The following is a 17007-nucleotide window of genomic DNA, read 5'->3' on the forward strand; positions in this document are numbered from 1 at the left end:
TTAATGATAATAAAATAACAGTATAATAATATTATAGTAATAAGTTGATCACGTTACGTATTTATATTAATTGTCTGATATCATGCGTTTTTGAGGGGAATAACATTTTGGTGTGCCGTGTTGAGTCATGGATACTTCATGGTGTGCCGCGAGTAGAAAAAGGTTGCGGAACACTGTTCTATGGTAAGGAACAATAAGTACCTCAACATTATTCTGTCCATCCTCATCGTCCAAATTGTAGGAATCAAATGCTTCATCTCCCTCCTCAAACTCATCAGCTACTGCCAGGTCAGGATTAAAGTAGAACATTTCACGTCCAGATATCTGCACCAGACACAAGTCAACATTTCATTAGAACATGAATGAAATCTGAAAACAGTTCAAACTTTCAAAATTTGAATAACTTTGGCTTAAACATAACCATGAACCAAAAACCTATTTTTGTGTCTTACCCCAATTTGCCGTCCTGCTTTGTAGTCTAACCGCTTCTTTTCCTCCTCCTTTATCGCTGCCTCCTTCTTCTCCTTTACCTTTCGCTTCTTCCATGCAAGAAATGTTTCCAGAGTAACCTTAGTCAGGTTTGAACCCAGTGCAGCCCGTTCACGCTCAATCAGGTCCTCAAGTGAAATCTCGTCCTTTTTGTCTTCCTTCTTTTTGTCCTACAAAGATACCACCCAACTTCTTTAGCATGAAAACAATAAACTAACACCAGTAATGACAACTGAATGTTCTACAAAAGTTACTAAATGTACTGTCATATGTTAAGTGAGGATCGACAGGTTTTGAATTGGCAACTGGATTTACTGGACACCTTTACAGCTCATGACTACAATTTACAGATCATTATCACACAAAGACTAGTTTTCTCAGTCATGTTGCTTGGTAGCAACTTCCAACCTCATACTCTGACTACTCTCTTCAGCTGGTATTTTCTTCTGCTGCTAGCTCCTGCACTGAACTGGTTTCTGAGCTAAACTAATTCACAACGCAAAACTGACACTTTATGTAGACTCAGCGTGGACTGCACAGAAACCACCACTTCCAAAGTTCCTCCACTCTTGTGTATACGTTGCTTAGTGATGGCTCTGATATTGCTGTGTGTTACACAGCCGTTGCCTAGCACTGGTTGTTTCTCTGTTCCCTTATCCTGTCAGGCCTCATGTCATAGTATGTTATAAAATAAAAAAGGATGCTACCACATTCCACAAACGTTTCCCTAAAGAGATACAATCAATTTGAATGTGGTTAATACTCGTATAATCAAATCTTCTAATCTTTACATAAACTTCATCAGTGCCCTGATGTCACATGTTTAATATTATAGTTAACATTACAGTGTCACAATATTCTGAAAGATCTGGCGTTAAAGGTTCACAAAAGTGTTTACTTCCTCAAATTAAATTACTGATAAAAATCTTTAATTGCTATCAGGTTACAATGATGTATCTGCTGTCACCATCAAACCCAAATGTTCTGTGCGGTCACTGTAATGTTATACTCTATTTTTGCTCTTATGAGTGTGATAATTCTTTAAAGATTTATTGTCATACAAAGCTTCAGGCAGGTGAGGGTCAGGATAGCTCATTCGGTACAGTGACTAGGCTATAGGCTGATCAACCAAGGGATCTGGATTCAATTCCCTGAAGGAGCAAGAGACCTCTCTCTTCTCCAGACTGACTGACCCACACAGTCTCCTAACCAAGGGGCACTAGGGACACTTCTCCCATGGGTAAGGTGGCCAGGGCATGAAGCTGACCACTCACCTCAATCTAGTGTTTAGCATGGAACTACAGCTACAGTCTCCTATACATCATCATGGCATGGTGCCTAATTAAACACGAGAACATCTTTTTACTTAAGAAAAGGCATCAGTGTTGCCGCACCTTAATAAAACTGTACTTCCAACATGCCAGCAATTACTGATCCAGAGTTAAGCAATAAATACTAAGATGAGTCACCTTCCAAAAATGTGGTGTTCATTTTGGGTTCCATGAAAACTGATCACCAAGTGTCCATGATATTGATGACTGTCAATATCATGCACTTCATACCCATCACAGTCACAACAAAGATATCTGCATCTTGGTAACATATTTCACATATTATGGTGCAAGTGGCTATTGCATGGACCAAAGAATTTCCCATGTCTCTCCTACATGACATACTGGACAGAAAATTATGTTGGTAGATTCCAACATCCTTTGGCAATGTTTACAAGTTTTAACTCTCTCTCTAGAGGGTGCTAATTTTCCTTCAACATATTATGATAAGCAGACTGACTTCTTACATCTTCTGCTTTTTTAGGAGGTAAGAAATTGTTGGTGGTGCAGAAAATGTAACGAGTTATTCTGAGCTTTTAATAACTCAAATATTGTAAATATAATTAAAGCTGAGTGGCTGGTGTGGCAGTCTGAAGGGCAAAGAAGTGTCAGGAGACAAAAACAAAGGCAGTCTTGTGGTACTGAGAAAGTTGACAATTATTAACCATAATAAATGTATTCAAAGCTTTGGTTTAGCCGAAGGCTCATATGAAATGCTATAGCACAAGGAAGGATAAAATGTATATTGATCACTGAATATGGAATGAACTGGTTACTAAAGCTTGGTAACAGCATTCTGTAGAAAGGACAAATCCCCTAAAGAATCCTAGGTAGGAGACTATATAGGATATAATGATAAATACAAGTGTTCCAGGAGGAATGTGCCAGAACTCGGGAGGTTGTTCCTTATGTTAAAGTATGACGATATAACCCAAAACACCTATGTCCAAAGTTGAACGTTTATGGAGATAATGGCCAGAGAAGTGTGAAACTTTGACAGGTGTCACACTTGTTGATTACCAAATACATATTAAAACGGGCAGGAATATGTGGTTTCTGTAATGTTAATAATGTACGTAACATCAGACTAACTTGTGAGTGACATGAAGCCATTAAATTGAACTACAAAAAAACTTGCATGCCATGTCATAGTTGTCGTTAGGGTTCCAAGCACTATACATGACACATGAATGGCAAGCACTGACGTAACATGGCTGGCTGAGCATTCTGGTATGCGAGTGTATGTGGTTAGTGTGAGCAGTCATCACCACACTCAAGGACAAACACTGATAAGACTTGTCAGCTGACAGGTACAGTGCATGACCTGCCAGAAGACCACACTTTTCTCGGGCCATTATCTCCGTAACCGTTCAAATTTGGACATAGGTGTTTTGGGTTATATCAGCATACTTTAACATAAGGAACATCCTCCCAAAGTCTGGCACATTCCTCCTGGGACAACCTGTATATAGAAGAGGGAGTAAACACAAAATTCCTTGGCTTGCAAATTGATAATCATTTAAACTGGAAAAACCACATCGATCGGTTGATTCCATAGTAAAGTAGAGCATGTTATGCAGTTAGATTCACGTTACATATTAGTAACACTGACACTCTCAAATCAATCTATTCTGCTTATTTTCACTCCTTAATGAAGTATGGAACAATTTTCTGGGGTAATTCATCTGACAGTAAAAAGGTATTTACATTGCAAAAGAAATTGTTAGAATCATGATGGGTGTCAAATCCTGTAATTCCTGTAGAGATCTATTTAAGAGACTACAGATCTTAACTGTGCCTTGTGAATACATTGTCACGTGTTGGGTATAGGTCACATGACAAGTAACTTTACGTCATACTGGATATAGCGAATTTACTGCACATTTGCTCTTCACTTATACAATTCACAGTTATACAGTCTTAATCTTATACAAATTCACTATCTCAATTTCTGCTCAACTACATCTCGGCGAATCCATTCAACTGTCCCCGGCAGCGGCTATATTTCAACTGCTCATAACTCGTAACTGGCTTAATACTCACTACTGAATAGTGTTTGCTGCTCCTTATTTATCCTTGGCACGGACAACACAGAAAACAGTTACGTGATAACTTTCAATGTTGTGTGATGTTGTGTTTACTGACTGCCTATCAACAGTCGCTACATGGGCTCCCCTGTTGCGTGACGCCATGTTTACAAAGACGTTGTTGGGCAACGCTGCTGAGAGTTGTTTACTGCTGCATAGCAACCGCGGTTTTTCTTGTTATGTCACCACAAGGGAGGAGGTGTTTTAACGACCATTGCGTCGCCCACGTCACAATATATATTCATTAATAAACTTCATTACAAGTAATGGAGAACATTTTCAGACAAATGTGGATGTACACAGTATTAACAAAGACACAAACACTGTCTTCATAAACCAATTGCTAACCTCTCATGCTTTCAGAAAAGCGCATATTATGCTGGGATCAATATTTTTAATAACCTGCCATCTGATCTCAAAGGTCTTATGAATGAAAAGGCATGACTTAAAATATCACTGAAACGATACTTAAATACACATTCATTCTACTCTGTTGACGAATACCTACTGTCTAGAAAATAACTTATGTATATTTAAATAGCCTTGTGTGTAGTCACTGTGTATTCTTGGTTTCTCTTGTGTGAGAACTCCACTGGGTCTGTACATATGTTTTGTATTAATATGACATATTCCACATCCTACAGTCATTTTGACTAACTTTGGATCCATGGAATGCAATGCAATGTAATGTAATGTAACAGGAATTTCTTAGGAAGGATATGCTCTATGCAATGTAACTGTATTTCTAACCTTCTTGAGAACAAATCCCGGAGGCAGAGCATGTCTGTAGATGCAGCTTGATCCATTAGGACACTGCCAGAACCAACCATATTTACTCTTCTCCACAGCTTCAAGGAAGAATTTACATATCTAAATTGAAAATAAAAGAAAAAGAAAATAAATTATGGAAATGATTGCAACTAGATGTTAATCTGGATTAATCAAACTCATTTAACTGGTATTCGTTTTTCACCTTACATACTTACAAGAAGTTAACATGATCATATCTGTGGCCAGAAAGATCCAGTGTAACTATTCTTCCATTAAATACCAGTGACTGGAAATTTCTGATAAGGTGCAGGGTTTGGCATGTATTCTAATAGTTTACGTAACATTCAGTAGATGGCCCTCACAATACTTAGCACAGCCAGCGAGTATTTTACGAAGAACACAATACAATGCAACAGTTCTATAGTACTGTAAAAACTTGTCTCTTGGACTAACATGGACAGGCTCTAGGAGTACTGTAGCTGATCAATTTCCAATCATATCTCAGTTTAGTAAATTGCGACTGGCCAAAATGCCACAGCTTGCAAAAACTTGCCTCTTTCTGTGTAGAGTTTCTAGAAATGAAATCAATTTTGAAACTACAGATGACACCTTTACCATTCACTTTAACTAAAAACTTAACCTCACCGTGAAAGGTCCTCTCTCAGCAGTTGATAATTACTCACTGTTATTCTGTGATGAACCTCTAGGTTCCATAACAAAAGCAAATGTCCAGATCAACTGTATAACTAACAACTGCTACAGGAATACTCTTTATCATGGAATTAGGCTATTAATCTTACAATATCAGTAGGAGGCATTTTCCTTTCTGCTTCTCCATGTTTCTTCTCAACAACTTCCTTTAGTTTCTCCTCATCCCAGTTTTCCATTGTATCATCCCCTTCATCCCTCATGTCACAGTACACACTGCGTTTCTCTGCCTTGCGCTCCAGTGTTAGGTCATGTGAGAACTTGCAACGATCGCCCTTTGAGCACTGACCTTGCTTGAAAAATGCACACAACACTGACTTTGGATCTGTACCTGGAAATTAAAAGATTACAGTTGGTCTGAGCAGAATAACTTTAGCATAACTACATACACATTTGGCGATTAATATGTTTTCATTACAGATACTAAATGTGATATAAATCACAATAAGATAGTTACCTCCCCTCTGCTCATATTCTTGAAGTTCATCTAAATAGTATTTAAAATCGTGTACCCACCTCATAGAAAATGCACTGTACCTCTATTATAAAGATCATTTTGTTTATGCTGTGTAGGAAAATAACTGGTGTTTATTTTTAGACTTGTACAAAACACACAAATATGTATGCAGAGTTTCTGAATGTTAAAATTGGTGGTATATACAGCTACCACCGTGTTTCAAATGGTTAACAGAGCACTTATCACACTGTAAAATATACTACTAAAAGAAAATAACTGACCCAGTATTTGTTATATTAATGAACAGAGCCCAACTTACTGTACACAAAATTAACTGAATTTCAGACGAATGGTTGGAACTTTCCTCATCTTTTAAAAATATTCTTTTCTGATTGTTGCCATGAAATGACAAGCTGGAGAACACTGTCTAAATGAGTAGGGGCATGCATGTGTGTGCACGTCAGCTGTACTTTGGTTTACTATAAACCTATAAAGTGGCAATAATTTAGCATGAGCCCATAATGACGGGTTTTACTGGCTATAATAGCATTTTCTGGTAGACACTGTACCTCATGACCCCTTTCTCCTCCCATAACAAATGACAAGAGAGCATAATCAGGTCCTAGATGACAACTCTACTTCACACTGAAAACGCCTTAGCCTGTATGTGCAACAAGATTTTACTTAGCTGAATTATAATGTTCATTTCCAGGATTGTTAGAAAGTAAAGCTGGGCCACATAGTGAATATAACTGCCTTATGATTCTGCTAGAGCAATGAAACTGTGACTGATGCATACAGTGGCTGCAGCACAACAGATGAAGGTGGTTTGACTAATTTAATTTGTTTCATTCTGGTCCGTCACATTAACAATTACAAAGACAAAAATAACACCTTCTAATGTGACTATTTAAGTTTTATCATTTGAAGACTCATCACCCTTACATGTTTCGATCCCTACGGATCATCCTCAGAGGGCATCAATACTTTTTCGGAAACTACTATTAAATAGATGTTAATTATATACATATGTCTGAAATGCACAATGTACACAATGTTCAATGTTTTAACACCAGGAAGGCTGCTGTGAATGTGAAAGGTTGAACATTGTGTACATTGTGTATTTCAGACATGTGTATATAATTAACATCTATTTAATAGTAGTTTCCGAAAAAGTATTGATGCCCTCTGAGGATGATCCGTAGAGATCGAAACATGTAAGGGTGATGAGTCTTCAAATGATAAAATTTAAATAGTCACATTAGATGGTGTTATTTTTGTCTTTGTGGTTTGACTACTACAACAGAACGTAACAACTCATTTAATTAATCACATCAATTCTAAACATGGGTGCTGTGAAACTGGCAGTGCTTCCTATTTTAAGGGAAAAATAATTAATGTCTTTAGAAAAGACAGTGTGTCAAATTTCTTGAATATAATCTCAAACTTTCACATTATCATTGTTTGTAATTGTTGACTTACAAATAATATTCCATACATAATAGAATGGGGGAGACGAGGAATGCCTGTAGGATATTGGTGGGAAAGCCAGAAAGAAAGAGACCACAGGGAAGGCCAAGGCGTAGGTGGGTGGACAATATTAAAATGGATCTTAGAGAGATAGGATGGGATGGTATGGATTGGATAGATCTGGCTCAGGATAGGGACCAGTGGAGGGCTCTTGTGAGCATGGTGATGAACCTTCGGGTTCCATAAAATTCTGGGAAATTCTTGAGTAGCTGCAGAATTGGCGGCTCCTCAAGAAGGGCTCAGCTCCATGAGTGAGTAAGTAAGTAATATGTAGGTATATTTAGAGTCTATTTGTGTACCAAATTTCACATGCAGCTCCAAAAGTTTATAGTTATCACCAGTGAACTGAAAGCTAATGAAAATTTTTTGCATGGGTGTTATTTTACATTCCACAGAAAAATGTTGGTAAAGTTGCATATTATTCAAAGATCTATTATCTTACATCATTTCAGGACCCTAAATTTAGTAATGCTAGTGTTTCTATCATCTCACAAGTTCAGGCATACATGTTATTATTACAAATATTATAAAATTACAAACAATGAATGATACTGTAGTGGCTAAAATGAAATAATGTTCAAACCAATCAATTTTGTGAAATTTGGTGAAGTGATTCAAAAGTTGAATGGAGGGATCTACAGAAAGCATTGTGATTTCATAAATATACTTCCATTCCTTAAGACTACAAAATATCACTACATGAACAGCCTCTTCTAATAATTCTGTTCTTCACACGATTCATTTTTAGAACATTCACTATGTGTTCCATCAGCTTCATTGTTTATCATCAGTGAATATTTACATCTCATTACAGAACAAAAACAGAAGTGCTTATCACAAGAATATAACTTGCCACTGCAGCAGTTGCAGGATAACTAGTCCATGGAAATTCTGTATTTAAGCATCCTGTTGCAAGGCATATTAAAACGTCTATCTATAACACAGTCCATCAGTAACGCAACAAAGTGTTCCTTTTTCTTCCACTTACATTTTCATCACAACATATTTAGGCCCTAGATGGCCATCTTCAGGTGTCTGAATATATTAAAACTGCTACACTGCATTAATATATGCTAAAATCACGCGCTGTAGTTCAGTTCATAAAATAAAATTTTGGTAGTTCAGTGTAGCAGTTTTAATATATTAAGACACCTGAGGATGGCCATCTAGGGCCAAAATTTGTGATAAAAATGTAAGTGGAAGAAAAAGGAACAATTTGTTGTATTATTGACGGACTGTGTTATACATCCACGGAAATGTTGCTCCAGTGGATGCGACTGACTGAAGCGTGCAGAAGCAGTAATAGACCCAGGCAAACTGAAATGCTTTTGTAGCAGTGACTGCATCTGATGCTGCAGCTGCACCGTTTTGCTCCACTAATGAAGTGTTGGAACAAGATTAATCTATGAATGACAGATTCTTAGACTGTTCCAATGCTGTTTGAATTGCAGAAATTGTTTAATGCTGAAAGAGCCTGGCTAAACATGAACAGTAAGACTTCTGAAGGAGGCATTTGTTGTCTATGTCTAGGCAGCACCCTGTCATTTGAGAGAATGAATAAAATCATGAGAAGTTTTGGACTGTTAGCCAAAAACAAAGCCAAGATTTGAAACAAACAATTCCAAACAAGAGTTTTCAATGTTACCATTACATTAACCTACTTGGTGCTATTCATGGAACTGATGAAAAAACCGAACTTTGTTCCCCATATTATGTGATGAAGTTTTGCTCCAGTGGGCCACAATGCAAGTGAAAACCAACAGCCAACATGGATAAATTGATTGTGGATCTAATAACGTTTTTACCCTTTTCAACTTTCTGTGTTGCTACAGGTTTAAAAAGTAAATTCATTTCTTTCTGATCTTTTAGTTTCTTCTCTTTTTCCAGCTTCTTTAAATCTTCAGTTTTCTTGACATTTCCACCACTTTTGACCTGATGCTGAACTTGCTGAATGAATCGCTGCTGCTTTGCACCTTTCTTGTTTTTCAAGCCAAATGTTTTGTCCTGCACAAATAAATATGTCTGGATAAAATATATAGATGTGAAGAACCAGGATACAGACATGTTACTTAGGTTGTTACCTTGTGCATAATTTTTATGTCAATATATTAGGAACAGCTATTAGTTGTTCTAGAAAACATACTAATTATTTTCCTCATATTATGACACATCTTTGTTTTACGTCAACAAACATAAATTCAGTAAGAGTATGTTATTTATTTCTTTTACTTAATAATTCTCAGTAGCTAAGACTATACACCACTGAATAATGGAATGATTAATGAATAAATGGGGGAAGGATCTAGAAGCAATCATGATCTAAGTTGAGGTATTATCAAGGTACCACCTGGAAAGACCGAGGAAAAATGTGGCAAATTTGTCATGACATCTAGTCTCTGGGTTGAGATTTTAGCCCTGTTCTTCACAAATAACAAGGAGTGCTAAATGCGTGTGACATTTAGTAGACAGTATATGTTAATTTAGTTTACATTATACTTATGTTTGAGGCAGTGAGCATAAGTAAAACACAGCTGTTGAGTTTCTTCATAATCATGTGAGTGTGTGTGTGTCAAAGGGGCTCAACTACAGGTACTGTAAATTTTTTCCCAGTATTTACAATATAATACAGTAAGAGCATAGAGTTTATCACTAGACTGGTTGCACAGCTAACACAGAACTCTTCATGCTGGCCCACTGGCCTATTTTGCTGCTGCAGTGTACCTTACCTTATTTGATAGGAAAGTCCCAAAGTGATGATCATTCTGCTTCTAAGCAAGTCTCACATAGTGAGAATATGTTTCTAGACACAGTGAAGCTGCTGTATACGAACAGCAGAAATCACATACCTTATACTTGATTGACAATCTTCCACAGAGCACTGATTGTTCAGACTTCTTACATTGTGTCCGATAAATGAAGTCAAAATGATTTAGAATGGGTGACCATGAAGGACACTTAACTCATTCACCATAGACTCCATCTAATGTATCCACAGAATTGTTTACAGTGTGTGCCATTACATTATCTTACATCAAGCGCTCAAACAGTTTTTCTTCATCAGTCAGTTGACTGAAGAAGGGTGACAGAATCATATTCACATAATGTTCCAAATCTGTTTGGAAACAGTCATCAGCCCAGTTATCATCCAAACACTAACTGCACCCTAAATTCCAACTTTTAAATCAGGCAGTGGCATTTTCTGAACAGCATGAAAATTCTATGTGCTCTAATATCTGATCTTTTAACTGTTTATGTACCCACTTCAAGGAACTTTGCCCAATCAGAATGAAACTTAAGTTCTGGGCCAAGGAGCCCACTGAATACCGATTCCTGAAACCACCTAGAATACTGAAATCTTGCTTTGCATCTGGAGGCGAAAGCCTATGTACCATTGCAGTTTTGTACAGCTGTAACTTAGCAACTTTTACGAAAGTGTGCAGTACATTTTGTCAACCTACACTAAAGAACTGAATGAAAAATTTACTTCTTTAGGTTTGTTTCTAACTGAGGACTGATGTCATCAGGTATTTCTTGAGTCTGCATATCTTTTCAGGATTTCTCTTTGTCCAGCGCCAATCCTGAAGAACATAATTTTATTACGATGTTGTGAATCATAGCTTTATACAGCTATGTAGTGTCAGGATACTTCCTATGAAACTTTCTATGGCATTTCTGCCATTAGAAACACTGTACAAGAATAACTTCAGTTCATTTCTCAACATCCTATTTCACGACACTGCAAACTGTATGTAAACATATCTGTAGGACAACTAACCATGCTAAACATCAGCACTAATAAGATAAATCAGCAACTGACAAGGTGATGGTTTGGTGGCCATTAGTGGACAGGTGTAGTCAAACAGATTTCTAGCTTGCCAGTCTATAGATACACAGCATTCTCTGTATTATGGATACTGTCACATGCATGAGTGTGACTACAGATGAGGTTTGGATTGGTAATCAGATTTATTCATATTCATATTTTTATTGGTTCCAGAAATCCACATTTTGCAATACAGCCTCCAGATATAGAACAAGTCAAATTATTTGTATAAAAGTCAACAATACTATAATATTTAACTACATACACAAATTGTGTACATGTCCAACATACCATATAAAACTATATTAAAAATTTTAGACAACATAAATTCCCCAACAGAGTAACCAATTCAATCCATTTCACATCAATCAATCAATCAATCAATCCATTCTTCCTTCCTCGTCAAATCACTGTCATAGGAAAATGTTCCATACACATTAAACATACAATAATTAGATTTATATAATTAAAAATAAATACCCCCCTTTCACAAACGTACCATCTTTAATTTAACATATATTCCTCTACAGAATAAAATGTATGTTGTACCAAATATGACCTCATTACTTCTTTAAACTGTCTCATTTTTTCTATCTCCCTAATTTTATTTGGTATTTTATTGTATAATTTTATTCCCATGTTCAGTACTCCTTTCTTATAGGCATTTGTTCTGCAAAACTGAGCATGGAGATTTAACTTCTGGCATGTATTGTGATTATGAACTACGTTATTTTGTTCTAACTTTTCTAAATGTAGTTTAACATGGCATACTATTCCAAATATATACATATATATACACAAGGTAATGGAAGTAATTTGAAATCCTTAAAAAGTTGTCTACATGATGCTAATCTACTCACACACTAATTATTCTAACAATTCATTTCTGCAATTTAAATATAATTTTACTTTCTGGGTCGCTACCCCAGAAAATTAAACCATACTTCAAATAACCACGGAAGTGAGCAAAGTAAATACTCCTTATAACCTGTTGGCTTGTTATATCCCTAAGGGATTTTATCATGTAACAGACTTTATGAAGTTTTGAGCTTAAGAACATCATATGTGCTTTTCACTCCATATGCTCGCCAACATGTATACCTAGAAATTTCATTTCACATTTATAGGAGATCTCCATTCTGCCAAATTTCATTTGAGGTTTCATTGCTATTGTTTTCTCAGTATTCAAAATAAGATTATTTGCATTGAACCATCCATATAACTCATTCATAACTTTATTTATCTTTTGCTGCAGGATATGTCCCTTTTCAGCTGTTATCAAAATATTTATATCACCTGCAAACAAAACTATTCTGCTTTTACCGTTCTCACGGTCTTGTCGCTTGCAGATTTCTTATACTTTTTCTTCTACCCTGAAGATGGAGGCGATACGTTCCTCCGAAACGTCGGTTAACACCACATATACACGGTGCCAAATCCCAGAAGACTGCTTTCTTCAAAACTATTCTCGCCTCTTTGATATTCAAAGGCAGATCATTTATGTATAACAAAAATAATAATGGTCCAAGCACTGAACCCTGTGGTACTTCATATTAAATTTCTCTTGGAGCTGATGTATATTTTTTGCCATCACAACTTATTTCAACAACTTGCTTCTGGTAAGCCAAATATGATTTTAAACTATAAGTTTGCCACACCTCTAACTCCTACAGCTTGTTAACTGAAAGTAAGGACTATGTTTTCATTGTTCTACACACTTCACAAACCCCTACAGGACACACTAGGTCTTCTCAACCTGTTACAGTCTTCAATAGCCGTTGCTTCATAGCAACTTCCAACGGCAGACATTGCCCTTCCTCTGGGTTCCCAAACTGTCCCTGGCCTCAGCTACCACAGTCTAAGAAGCACCATTTCACAGTGACTGAACTCCAGTGGTTATCTAACTCATTAACTCACCACCCAACTGACTAACCAACGAAATCCTTATTAACTGAGTAACTGTCAGAGTTAGTCAAGAGTCAGAGTGGCAGTTTACTGCCAATCAGTTCATCTTCGCAACAAGACCCTTGAGACTCACAACCAGAGTATTTTTTTTTGTAACTGAACCCTTGCAATCATAGTTCTCATCTAACATTCTCTCTGACAAGAAGTTGGGTTGGTCTTATGAAAAATCCTTGCCTTTGTCAAGTGGATGTATCACACATATAGCGCATTATTGAAAATTCTTCCTTGTGTGCTATATATGTCATCTGCCAGTCTAGACTTTGCAAAGCAGCTATCTTACTAATCTTATACTACAACAACAGTTTAGTCACTTGAACAACTGTAAGCTTGACCACTGCCAAGTTCAAGCCTCTTACATTTTCTATGTCTGGCTTCGGCTTGTCCTGTGTTGCGAACATGTTCATTCTCACGATCTTGTACGATTTCTGCTTCTTGCCTGCACAATTTTGTTACATAATTATATACATATTGAAGATTGAAAGCCATGTGCAAACTGCACCTTGGGAAATTTCCAATGGTGCAGAAAACCTTGTTTTGCAGCTGCTGAAATTTTAAGAGGTAGCTGTCTGCCACTAATTCCCAGGTGGGGTAATCATAACTCATTACTGATCTAATCACTGCTTTGTTTGACGTTGGTGCTTAAGTGTTCACTTTTGAGTAAGAAGATTCTAATAAAAGTTCTGAAGGCATTGCCTTCAATCATTTCTATGTGCAGTCTCCATGTAACCCTCTTATCGAGGATTACACTGAGATGTTTTACATGACTGACGAAGGGGATATTCCTTCCATTTAATGTAAGATGAGCATCAGGGAGCCTAAGTGTATGAGAAAAGTAGATGGCCTGAGTCTTATCTTCACTGATTTTTATGTTCCAGAACTCACACCACATCTCGATACCACTGAGACCTCCCTGCAGCTTTCTCAGAACATAACCCTCTTTGCAGTCTGCCACATAAACACAGGTGCTGAGCAACTGTCAGAGTCAGAATTATTTTACAGCTGGTGGTTTACTGCCAATCAATTCGTCTTGGCACCAAGCCCCCCGAGGCTCACGACCCCAGCATGGACCATGTCGAAAACACAATTCCTCTGTTGCAGTGCAAGTGTCGCCATGTAATTGTTGGATTCGTGTCTGTTGGCTGAGCTGTTACCTAGCAACAGCTGTTGTAGAGTCACTTATTTTGAGGTCACTGCCTAGCAATGGGCCCACATACCACAATAATAATGAAAAGTGTTAATACATTCAGTCAGGTCATTTCACGTACTGCTTGGGACTCATTTAAGGTAATTATAATCATTCTTACAAAAAATATTTTACTTGCCATTCTACATATATGTGAAAATTGGTCTCTCACTCTGAAGGAATAACAAACAAACAAACAAACAAACAAACTAATTCCGTGATTTTAGTCTGCAAGCAAACTATACTGACCAAGTGACCACCTCTTGTCAGCGAAGTTAGTGCCAACTTTAGCAGATAGTGTGTGTTGCATGATCAGCACAACAAATTCCCACGGCTGTTAATTTCGATTTTCTAGACCAGAGCCACTATTTCCTTGAAATAGTTCATTTATTCTCATGAGGCTGAGTGGACCCCAGTCCAGACCCACAACTTCTCAGAAAATCTGGCAGCTCCAGGAATCGAACCAGAGACATCTGGATCTGTAGCCAGGAACTCTGACCACTAGACCACAGAGGTGATCCACTCAGAAGGAATAGAAAACATTAAAGGTATCTGGCTGCAAATTGTTTGAAGAAGATATTTAGATGTACGAGAGATGAAGTTAACAGCAGAATGGAGAAAAGTCAATAACGGAATATTACACTTTCTATGCTTCATCTAATCCTTTTGGGATAAACTGGAGAGAACAAGACATGCATACAAGATTCTGGTTTGGTAATGTCAAAGAAAGAAACAACTTGGGAGACAGTCCTAACATAGAGGATGATTTTAAAGTGGATCCTAGAGAAATAAGTTTCGAAGATGTGGTTTTGATTTTACATATATATTTAATTATTTATAAAACAGTAATCAGTTATTTTATATGCAGGGTTATTCAAAAAGAATGAACCGATTTCATGACGCATTGCTTCAGTTCTCAAGCATCGTCATGGAACGAGTCAGTGACCACCTGAAAGAGGAGTTATCTAAGTTGTGAATGGCTGCCACAGGGGCACTGAAGTCGCATCGTTCTTCCGGCAACGTTCAGTTGTTCGCTTACCCTCAGAATGGTGAGTCCTCAGCAAAAGGCATTCTGCGTTCTCGAGTTTGTGTAAACAAATTCGGTTGTCACGGTGCAGCGTGCTTTTCGAAGGCGATTCGGCATTAATACGCCCTGTCCTAAGAACATTCGATGGTGGTTTCGACAGTTTCAAGAGAGTGGGTGTCTGTGTAAAGGAAAAAGTCCAGGACGACCACGAGTCTCGGAGGAACAAGTGGCGAGAATCCACGCTGCATTTGAGAGGAGCCCACGGAAGTCAACAAATCGAGCTAGCCATGAGCTTGTGATCCCTCAATCTACTGTCTGGCATGTGCTAACAGTACGTCTACATTTGAAACCATACAGACTGCAGCTTATTCAGGCACTTACCAATGACGACAAAAGGAAGTGGATGGAATTTTGCGATTCGATGCTGGAGATGATAGAAGACTAAACCTTCATTTCAAGTTTAATTTTTAGTGATGAAGCGACTTTTCACTTGAGCGGCACAGTCAATCGTCACAATGTGTGTATTTGGGGAACAGAGCACCCACATGAAACAGTTGAGCACAAAAGAGATTCCCCTAAGGTGAACGTCTTCTGTGCTGTGTCTCAGAACAAGGTTTATGGTTCCTTTTTCTTTGAAGGAAACACTGTTACAGGACAAACCTATCTCAAGATGCTACAAAACTGGCTCTTCACTTCACTGCAAGCAGATTCGCATGACTTCATTTTTCAACAAGATGGAGCACCACACCATTGGCACCTGATGGTCTGAGCTTTCTTAAATGAAAAAGTGCCCCAGCGATGGATTGGTCGGAAGGAGGCCCAAGACCTTGCTCTTAGTGCTTGGCCTGTGAGATCCCCAGACCTCACCGTGTGTGATTTCTTCTTGTGGGGATATGTAAAAGAGCACATTTATGTTCCACTGCTACCCACTAACCTCAATGAACTTAAACATCGAATAACAACAGCGATTAACTCAGTGCATCGTGATATTCTGATACATGCCTGGGAGGAATTCTCTTATCACATTGATGTTGCCCGTGCTGCAGGTGGTGGCCACAATGAAAACTTGTAAGGCAGGAAATAAAAGTTGATTGTGAGTAGAATACTTGTGACTTGGCTGGAGTTTTGTATTACTTTCCTTTAATAAAATATTGCATAATAAAATCGGTTCATTCTTTTTGAATTACCCTGTATAATATATATACGAAGGGGGACCCAAAAATAACCGGAATCGACCTGTTGCACGCGCATGCTTTGTAGTTACGAGTTGTGCTGCTAGGTGGTGTTAGCTGGGGGTCTCCCACGACTGTTAGTGAGCTGGCGTCAGTCTGAGTTAAGTGGTTTGTCTGTGGTGCTCTGTTGTGTGCGTTCCTGTTTCAACCCTTTGACGATTAGTGAGATGGCCGACCAGAAGGAACAAAGAGTGTGCGTGAAATTTTGCTTTCTGTTAGGGAAAACTGCAGCCGAGACTGTTGGGATGCTTCGGCAAGCCTTTAATGATGATGCTTTGGGGAAATCACAGGTCTACGAGTGGTTTTCCCGTTTCAAATCTGGCAACATGTCAACAGAAGACATGCCACGCCCCGGGCGTCCTTCGACAGGAAGAAATGACGAAAACATTGCCAAAATCAAACGT

The 17007-nt window shown here is 37.9% G+C and overlaps 1 protein-coding gene across 3 annotated transcripts in view; it reads right to left on the bottom strand.

Annotated features, from left to right (window-relative positions):
• LOC111869375 (zinc finger CCCH domain-containing protein 15 homolog) overlaps window positions 1-17007 on the bottom strand; it is a 34546-nt gene that overhangs the window by 13057 nt on the left and 4482 nt on the right. For all 3 annotated transcript variants that reach the window (XM_023860862.2, XM_023860861.2, XM_023860863.2), the window contains exons 2-6: window positions 9179-9377; window positions 5479-5717; window positions 4658-4777; window positions 453-659; window positions 202-324 (exon numbers count right to left, since the gene is read on the bottom strand). In XM_023860862.2, coding sequence (XP_023716630.1) covers window positions 202-324; window positions 453-659; window positions 4658-4777; window positions 5479-5717; window positions 9179-9377 — 888 coding nt within the window. The remainder of the gene's footprint in view (window positions 1-201; window positions 325-452; window positions 660-4657; window positions 4778-5478; window positions 5718-9178; window positions 9378-17007) is intronic.

Source organism: Cryptotermes secundus, unplaced genomic scaffold (assembly GCF_002891405.2).
Source record: "Cryptotermes secundus unplaced genomic scaffold, Csec_1.0 scaffold584, whole genome shotgun sequence".
NCBI lineage: Eukaryota > Metazoa > Arthropoda > Insecta > Blattodea > Kalotermitidae > Cryptotermes > Cryptotermes secundus.